The following is a 9,288-nucleotide window of genomic DNA, read 5'->3' as shown; positions in this document are numbered from 1 at the left end:
CGACCCGGCGCGTTCTGGATCTTCAAGTCCAAGAACCGGCGGGAGCCCAAGCCCGGGCCCGTCCGGCGTCCCCGGCGGTGCGGCGGGTATGGCCCCTGGCTGCCCGCGCAGCCCCTTTCCAGCCGGGCCCCGGCCGCGCACCCGGGAGGGCGTTGCGCGCGGAGGGCACCGCGCTCTCTGCAGGGGCGCAGACCCCCGGCGGCCCTGCTCTCGGGGACTGGGGTGCGGGGCTCGCGGGGCGCAGGGGGTCGTGGGGAGAGCGGGGTGGGGTGGGGCCTGCGAGTGGAGGAGCTGTGCCTCTGGCCAGGGGCTCCCAGTGTCCCCCGCCCGGCTGTGCCTCCTGGACGTGCTCCGAGGATGGTGCCCCACGCGGGTCCGGAGATGGGGCGTCGAGAGCGGCGGGGCTCTGGGGAGGCCAGGCCCCCGGAGTAAGGTGAGGACCGTCGCTCTGGCCCACGCCGGTCTGTTCCTGGCAAAGGAAGAGCTTTCCCAAGGGGCGCTTTCCCAAGGGCCCCCCAACGCTCTGCAGTAGCTCCAGGGCCTCCTCATGCTCCCCAGAGAAGATCCCAGCAGCCTCCCTGGAGAGGGTCATGGAGGCCTGTTAGCCGCTTAGCGGGCACCACCTAATCCTCTTGGCCCCACCCAGTGCGGCCTCGCCCAGCTCCACCCACCCGGGCACACCCTGCCGCCCACCCACCCTGTCTCATTTATAAGGGTGCGCTTGGAGGCCCGGCGCCCACTGAGGTTTCCGCTCCGGTCCCACTGGCTTCGGCTCAGCCTCTGAACCCGACGCAGTGGCCCTTGATGTGCCCCCGCCGTCCGGTAAGTGCTGGGTGACCCCCCAACCCCCCCGCTGCAGGAGGCGGGTGCGAGCCCAGGGGCTGCTGGAAACAGATGCTCAGGATGAGGTGGGAGAGCCGCCTCCCCACTAAAGCTTTTGCAGAGCTCATGATGGGTACTTCAGACTTGAGTCTCGTAGATGGGGTGATTGCTGTATGAAACTTGGAGCTCCCTACACCCAGCAACTTTGTGTGTGGCTAGTTCTACAGTCATTGGCTCAGTTCAGAAAAAAAAAGGGGTAAAATACATCTAATATAAAATTTGCCAATTTAACCATTTTAAAATGTACGGTTGTCTTGTTAAATATATTTGTGCTGTTCTCAACCAATCTCCAGAGCCCTTTTCATTGCACAACTGAAGCTCTGTCTCTATTAACCGGAACCTCGCATTCTCCTCGCCTGCCCTACCACCATTCTATTTCCATTCTGAGACCTTGACCCCCGGAGTCTTTCTCCGAGTGCAGCCGCACAGCATTTTGGTCTTTGGCGAGGGACTAAGCTCAGTAGCCTGATGTCTTCTGGGTTCAGCCGGGTCGGAGGCCGCCTCAGAAACTCCTTCCTGAAGACTGATGTGTTCCTTTCTCTGCACACACGGAGTCTGCTCACCCCTTCCTGGTGGGGAGTGGGGTTGTTTCTAGGCTTTACCTGTTGGGAATAGTGCTTTGAGGCACGTGGGTGGAGAGAAGCCCCTTTGAGGCCCAGAAAGTTGGCTCTTAGGGTAATTCTATGTAGGAACCGCCCTACATTTTCCACAGCAGCCGCGCCATTTACACTCCTGTGAACTGTGCAGGGGCTCGTTGGCAGCATCTTAAAAAGAAGAAAAGAGGCCCAGGGAAGGAAATGTGTGTCTGCAGGGCGGTGTAGTGGGGAACATTGTGCCCCAACAGAGATAGTGGGGGTGGTGGTTTGATCTTAGTTTACTGGCTTTTTTTTTTTTTAATAGAGGCATGCTTTATTTATTTGTTTGCTGGTTTGTTTGTTTGTTTGTTTTGTTTATACATGCACTGGGTACAGTCAGAAGCGCGGGAGGGTGAGAGAATTCACCAGAGCCAGAGCGGGGAGCAGAGCAGGCAGAAGGACCGAAGGACACTGCTGAGGGGAGCAGCAGGCGGCAGGAGAGGTCTGCGCGCCATGTGGGACCCTCCTCCGGGGGCCGGGGAGCAGCCGGGGATCGAACCGGCGCTGCAGAGGCCGCGGGCAGCTTCGCAACCCAGCGCTCAACCGCTGCGCCACCGGGGAGGCCCAGTTTACTGGCTCTTGAAGCCTTGTTCTTCACCCAAAGTTAACCTTGTTGGAGCTGAAGCCCCAGAGGATAACTTGTCTCAGCCTTGCCCACAGAGGTGTGGTGAGGAGACACCCTGTGCCCCAAGGAGTAGGACACAATGGAATTAAGCCTGGGTGATCAAGCACCTACCAAGTGCCGCCATGTACTAGATGTTTTAGATTGATGCTATCAAGCAACCCTTGCTTTAACTTTGAAGCATGTTAAACATCTTATCTATGTTTGAAGATCCCTCCCTGGACGCTGGAGAGCTTCCCCAGTGTGTCCTTGCACCCCCAGGTAATCAATTAATACAAGCACTGGGTACAGTCAGAAGCACAGGAGGGTGAGAGAATTCACCAGAGCCAGAGCGGGGAGCAGAACAGGCAGACTGATGAAGTACACTGCTGAGGGGAGCAGTGGGCTGCAGGAGAGGTCTGCACGCCATGTGGGACCCTTGCCGGCGGCCGGGGATCGAACCAGCGCTGCCGAGGCTGCGGGCAGCTTCGCAACCCAGCACTCAACCCCAGACTCCGTGGTGTCAGGGACTGTGTCCCCGCACCCAGGCGCACAGGTATCTTGGTGACTTTCGGTCCCCTTTTTTCTCTTTCTCCGCAGATCTTACTTAGATAGTTCCTCAAGCCCATGAAGATGCTGTGTCAGACTCTTCACCAGTTTGGCCAGAAGTTGGTCCGCAGGCGGCCCCTGGAGCTGAGAGAGGGGTCCGAGAGCCACTTGGCCCGCTGCCTCAGCACCCTGGATCTGGTGGCCCTGGGCGTGGGCAGCACCCTGGGGGCAGGGGTGTACATCCTGGCCGGCGAGGTGGCCAGGGAGAAAGCGGGCCCCGCCATCGTCCTCTGCTTCCTGCTGGCCGCCCTGTCTTCGGCGCTGTCCGGGCTCTGCTACGCGGAGTTCGGCGCCCGGGTGCCGTGTTCCGGCTCTGCGTACCTCTACAGCTACGTGACGGTGGGCCAGCTGAGCGCCTTCATCACTGGCTGGAACCTCATCCTCTCCTACGGCATCAGTGAGTCCTGGGGCCGGGGGAAGGTGTGGGGGACACCAGGGAGTTAAGATCAGGAAAAGAATCGGGGAGCTGGGCAGCCGGAGCGGTCCTCCCGGTTCCCGAGCATGTTACCCCCTTGCGAGAGCTGTGGGTGATCATGCGGGAAAACCCCAACTCATGCTGCGCACCCCTGTCCTGCCTTTCTTGCCTGGCTGGAGCAAGAATGAGGAAGAAGAGGGAACTGCGGGCAGTGAGGAAGAGTATTTGTGGGCGAGGGGGTGACAAGCGTTAGGAGCCCCATTCCCATATGTCACTGACCTCTCCTCAGCTCCCCCGTGAGACTCCCTGCTTCACCTGCCTGAAATGTTCAGCCTCATCTGCCAGCCCTTTCTGTTCCGCTTTCCCGTGTTCCAATCCTGCGTACTTCTTTATTTCTTGTTTTAGCACTGAAAGAATTTGGGTTTTTTGTTTTTTAAATTAATTAATTAATACAAGCACTGGGTACAGTCAGAAGCACAGGAGGGTGAGAGAATTCACCAGAGCCAGAGGGGGGAGCAGAACAGGCAGAGTGATGAAATACGCTGCTGAGGGGAGCAGTGGGTGGCAGGAGAGGTCTGCGCGCCATGTGGGACCCTTGCCGGCGGCCGGGGATCGAACCGGCGCCGCAGAGGCTGCGGGCAGCTTCGCAACCCAGCGCTCAACCACTGCACCACCCGGAAGGCCCTGAAAGATTTTGTTTTTTTAATTTTGCCACATATCAGTTTCTCTATTTTGTAAACCATTTGTATCTTCTCTCCTTACCCCATGAAAAGATTCTCTTCAAGGTTAGGTATTTTGTTTCCCCCCAAATATATACAAGTTGTGTGTTGTCAAGTGCTGGAGACCAGCTCCAGCTAGAAGTCATGTCAGGGATCTCAGAAAGGAGAGGACAGAGTCGGTGAAATCTTTTCTTTTTTTCTCGGAGGGCTGAGGGGAAGTGGAGCGAGGTAGGAGTGAGGAAGACACAGACACCTTAGTTCATGCAAGTGTCTCCTGCTGAGGGTCTCAGCGGGTCTTTATTTATACCTTAAGGCGAGCAGTGGGATTACATCAGTGTAAGCACTGAGGCAGAACAGAAACAATACATATTTTCTCATGAACATGCAAAGACTCCCTAGGTCTCACACCTAAAGGGCAATTCTCTGGTAACCTTAAGAACAATTAGTTTCCTAGGTACAGCTCATTTACTAACATGATCAAGCACACAGGACAGCACAGTATTTGTCAGCAATTAAACTTTCCCAGTTACAAAGTGGGTGCAAAATTCCTATTCTATATTTAATTACTAAAATCAGTCTATCTCCTAGCACTCAATTAACTTGGTTAATATATTGATTAATTCAAAGTGGTCTGAAACAACTCATCAAATTTAAGTAAGTTCTACTGAAGTCTAACTCCTGACTAGAAATTCCTAACCTCCACACGGCCTGTGAACTATTGACCTCTTGCAAACACCAGGAAAAGTACTGCTGGTGCAAACATGCACCCCGTGTCAGGCTATGGCTTCCAAGCACAGTTGGTTCAGGGCAGCTTGTTCTCCATAGTTCTCAGGGCCCGAACATTTCTTTCCTAACTATACCTTTTGCATTATTTACTTTCTATGATACTAATTCAGGTGCAAGAATAACAAATCAATTAATGTCTAGGTCTGAATTGAATTTTCATATGCCAATTAATGACTAACTAACTTCTGCATTAACCAAGAACAAAGAGGAGAGCTTTAGCAGGCGTTGCAATGGAGACTCCCTCGTTCAGATCTTCTTTGGGAAGTGCAAGAACTCCCCTCTTCTGGGAAGTACAACTTTCCCTCTTCAGGGGAGCACAGGAACTTCCCGCTTCTCGGGAGTCTCCCCCAATGCCCGGACCATGTCAAGAGACAGCATGGGAGGCGCAGCCTGCCACAGTCAAGGATGCCCCTCTCCTATCTGCAGATGCTGCCATTGTGGCCAGGGCCTGGAGCACCACCTTTGACCACCTGATTGGAAGCCACATCTCCAGTGCCCTGGAGGGAAGCCTCTCTCTGCATTTACCTCATCCTCTGGCCAAGTACCCAGACTTTTTTGCCCTGGGCCTGGTGCTGCTGCTCACTGGTGAGGCAGGGGTCTGCACTAGGCTGGGGACTTGGGGTGTGGAAAGGATTAGGGTGGGGGTGGTTTGGAGTTGGCCGCCATGGATTGGAGACAGAGAAAGGGTCTGTGGTGGGAGAGATGGAAGACAAGTCAGGCCCCTTATTAGCACTGATCACTTTGATGACATTCTGGGCTGGATTCTATTGTGCGGGCAACTCTTGGGCAGCTCTTCTGGGCATTGCAGGTTTTTTTTAATCATTGTAGGACGCTGAGCATCGTCCCTGGTCTCCACTCACTGGATGCTGGCCACACCCACTACCCTAGTGATAGCCAGACTTTCTAGCCACAACCAAATGCCACGTGGGAGGCGAATTTGCCTCTAGTAAGAAACGATGAATTAGAATGACAACATTTTCCTCTGTACTGAGACCAAAGATGTTTGTAATTGTGTTAATAGTCACATAAAACCCAACCCTACTCTCCCCAGACTTACTGAAGAATAAATGACTTTTAGTGGGGTGTAAATTGTAAAGGTACAGAGTGATTATTTGATATATGTAAGGTATACAATTTAGTGGCAGTAAGGACCTTCACATTGTCATGTGAACATCACCTCAATCTGGTTCCAGAACCTTCTCATCAACTCAAAGGTAACCCTGTACTCATCAGCATTCACTGCTCGTTCTGCTTCCCCTGGTAACCACCAGTCTGCTTACTTCTCTGTGGGTTTAACGGATGTTGGATGTTTCATATTCCACCTCCCGCACAGGAATACTGGCTCTGGGAGGCAGAGAATCCGCTCTGGTCACCAAAATCTTCACGGGTCTGAACCTCTTGGTTCTGGGCTTCATCATCACCTCCGGCTTCATAAAGGGAGATGTGCACCACTGGCGGCTCACGGAGCGGGACTACAAGTCGGCGGCTGAGCACAACCACACCTCCAGGTTAGGGGTCACTGGGCCACACTGGTGGCTATGGGGGTGCAGGGTCGGGAATGTGGTGGGGAAGGAGATGTAGGCCGGGGACCAGGTGATGGGGGGGATGGAGCCGAAGGCTCCGGGGTGACCCCAGGAGAGAGGGTTGAGCACCCCCATGTTTTCCCTCCCTGCAGCTTGGGCCCTCTGGGCTCTGGAGGGTTTGTACCTTTTGGCTTTGATGGGATTCTCCGAGGAGCAGCCACCTGTTTCTACGCCTTCATTGGTTTCGAGTGCATCGCCACCACGGGTAACAGTGGTTGTTCTGTGTCACACGAGCACGCTGGGCGCAGCCTGCCGTGTCTGGGGCCGAGGGGCTGGACGGCAGCCTGGTCCGGGATGGATGGACAGAGGCTTCTGTTCTAACGTGTTTCCTTCTGCCCGTCCTGCAGGAGAAGAGGCTCGAAATCCTCAGCGGTCCATCCCCCTGAGCATCGGCATCTCACTCTTCATCTGCTCTTTGCTATTTCTTGGGGTCTCAGCGGCTCTCACGCTGATGGTGCCCTACTACCAGATTCGCCCTGACAGCCCCCTGCCCGAGGCGTTCCTCAAGATTGGGTGGGGCCCTGCCAGATACGCAGTGGCTGTTGGCACCCTCTGTGCGCTCTCCTCCAGGTCAGTGTCAGCTTCCTCCCGGGGGGCCTGGGATGCTGGGTGTCCAGCCCTAGGGTTGGAGAGGAGAGGGAGACACCGTAGTCCACGCGGGCTGCCCGGCAGGTGCCCTGGTCTGTCCTGCTCCCACGTGTCCTGACACACGCTCCCTTTCCCCACTAGCCTCCTGGGGTCTATGTTCCCTATGCCTCGGGTGATCTACGCGATGGCAGAGGATGGGCTTCTTTTCCGGGGACTCGCCCGCATCCATGACCGCACTCGTACCCCCATTGTGGCTACCATAGTCTCAGGAATTCTTGCAGGTAAAGAACAGAAGCCCACTCCTCCTGTGGTCAGTTTCCTACATGTGCTGATGTCCAATAGTTCTCACCCCTCCCTGCCCTGTCTGTGCCCTGTTTCCAGCACTCATGGCGTTTCTCTTCGAGCTCACTGGCCTCGTGGACCTCACAATCACTGGCAGCTTGTTTGCTAATGGACTCTTGGCCTTCTCTGTTCTTGTGCTCAGGTGAGTCTGATTGGAGGGATGTGTTGGGCCCTTTGGGGCTGACTGGGGCTAATCCTCTCTACCTTCCTGCCTTCTCGTAAGTGGTGCTGTTATGCTTAGGGTGGGGAAAAGATATCAGTTCCCCTCTCTGATGTTGGGTGAGGAGGGCTGGCTTTAACCTTGCCTTAACACATCTCATTCAGATACCAACCAGAGCAGAATGAGAAAATGGAAGTGGAAATGATTGTCTTGAAACCTAAAGTTGACGGGCATTCTTTGGAATCTGTACCTGAAGCTGGAACCTCCAAGACCCTAAAGAGTCTGTGTAAACCTCTGAGCGCTGCTCCCACTCTGAAATCTGGCCAGATTGTCTATGGATGTGCCTTACTGCTTGGTGAGCAGTGGAATTTATTTTTGGAGTATTCTAAAATTGACAGCATGGGGTGGGGGTGTGTGACTTCGGCAGCAAAGGAAGAGTTTTAGAGAATACAGTCCTTATGGGTGGTTTTGGAGTGGGACTAAAGCCAGAACTTGACATATGGCTTCTGATTTTTGACCCGCTCTCCATCTTGACCTTTGCAGTCCTCCTGCTGACGTTTTTATGCCTGATACTGTCCCAACTGTCCAGTCATCTGTCCTCTGGAGAGCCAGCATTTATAGTAGGGACCGGGCTGCTGCTTGTGGTCATTTTCAGGATCACCGTCATCATTTGGAGACAGCCCCAGAACCCCACTTCTCTTTACTTCAAGGTAGGTGGCCTTTTGTCCCTAACTTCCACTTGTGTGGAGAGCTCTCTGCATGCCTTGAGGACTAAACATTCTTTGCTGGACCAGGTGAGAAAAAGATCCTTGATCAAGTCAATGGGTCATTCCCTGATCCACATGCAATTGCTGGTTCACCTCCCAATTTTTATCCCCAAGGGATCATCTCAGGGGATACCCAGTATGAGTGGGCAGGGAGTGCACACCCTGAACAGAGCTGGGGTCTTCCTTCCCACCAGGGGGAGGACATCTTCCATGGAGAGATCTGCGTGTGTTCATTGCACTGACTTCCTCCACAGGTGCCTGCTGTGCCTGTCATCCCACTGATGAGCATCTTTGTGAATATTTACCTGGTGATGCAGATGACTGCTGGGACCTGGGCCCAATATGGCATCTGGATGGTGATTGGTAAGTGACTTTGTGTGTCAGAGGCCTTTTGAGTGATAGAACCCAACCCTCTTTCAACACTGCTACCTTTGCCCAAAGCTGTCTCACATGCCATAACCTGCCTCTCATTTCTTATTTCCCTAACTAGGATTTGCCATATACTTTGGATATGGGGTTCAACACAGCTTGGAGAAGGAAAGTGATCAAGATGTACCAGTCTCCATTTCCAAAGCTTTTGACAAATACATGCCCAATGAGGAATTTGTTTAGCTGGAAGAATATATGCTATGCTGAGTCCCTCTTACCTGGCGGTACCTTCTGGTTCAAGAGTTTGAACTTGGGTGGGGTATCTGGTGGAATTTATAATGAACCCTGTATTTATTTTCAGTGGACAAAATGCATTATCTGTTGTACAGTTTTATTTATTTATTTTTTGTTGGACAGTTTTAAAATAAAATTTTAAAAGCATAAAATATATACAAAATAGTACTTACTTCCCATTGTAGGGCAAGTCCAATTTTAAAAGGTGAGTACAATGTAACCTGCACTCAAAGGAAGAAATAAAACATTATCTACTTATAATAAGTGTCTTTTTGCACCTGCTTCTTTCAAAAACACAGATTATCAAGTGAGAAGGAAATGCAGGTTTCAACTTTAAAGAAGATTTATTTATTTATGCATGCAAGAGCTGGGGTACAGGCAGAGGTGTCGTGGGTAAGAGACAGTGGAGAACAGAACAGGCGGACTAACTGAAATCCACTGCTGAGGGCAGCATCGGGGAGACAGGAGGGGTCTGCTGCACCATGTGGGTAGCTCCCTGGGCGGGGATTGAACTCGTGCTGCAGTAACTGGTGATGGC

The 9,288-nt window shown here is 53.2% G+C and overlaps 1 protein-coding gene across 1 annotated transcript; it reads left to right on the top strand.

Annotated features, from left to right (window-relative positions):
* Positions 1–2,751: 2,751 nt before the first annotated feature.
* LOC311186648 (cationic amino acid transporter 3-like) lies at positions 2,752–8,733 on the top strand (the record flags this gene model as incomplete). The annotated part of the gene is made up of 11 exons (XM_084257765.1): positions 2,752–3,124; positions 5,074–5,232; positions 5,981–6,155; positions 6,323–6,435; positions 6,578–6,800; positions 6,960–7,099; positions 7,200–7,302; positions 7,485–7,675; positions 7,864–8,030; positions 8,342–8,450; positions 8,578–8,733. The coding sequence occupies 11 exons, from the start codon at positions 2,752–2,754 to the stop codon at positions 8,697–8,699; spliced, it is 1,875 nt and encodes a 624-aa protein (XP_084113891.1). The 3' UTR covers positions 8,700–8,733.
* Between the last annotated feature and the right edge of the window lie 555 nt (positions 8,734–9,288).

Source organism: Talpa europaea (genome assembly GCF_964194135.1).
Source record: "Talpa europaea genome assembly, chromosome: 16".
Taxonomy (NCBI): domain Eukaryota; kingdom Metazoa; phylum Chordata; class Mammalia; order Eulipotyphla; family Talpidae; genus Talpa; species Talpa europaea.
This window is presented reverse-complemented; position numbering and strand designations above follow the sequence as displayed.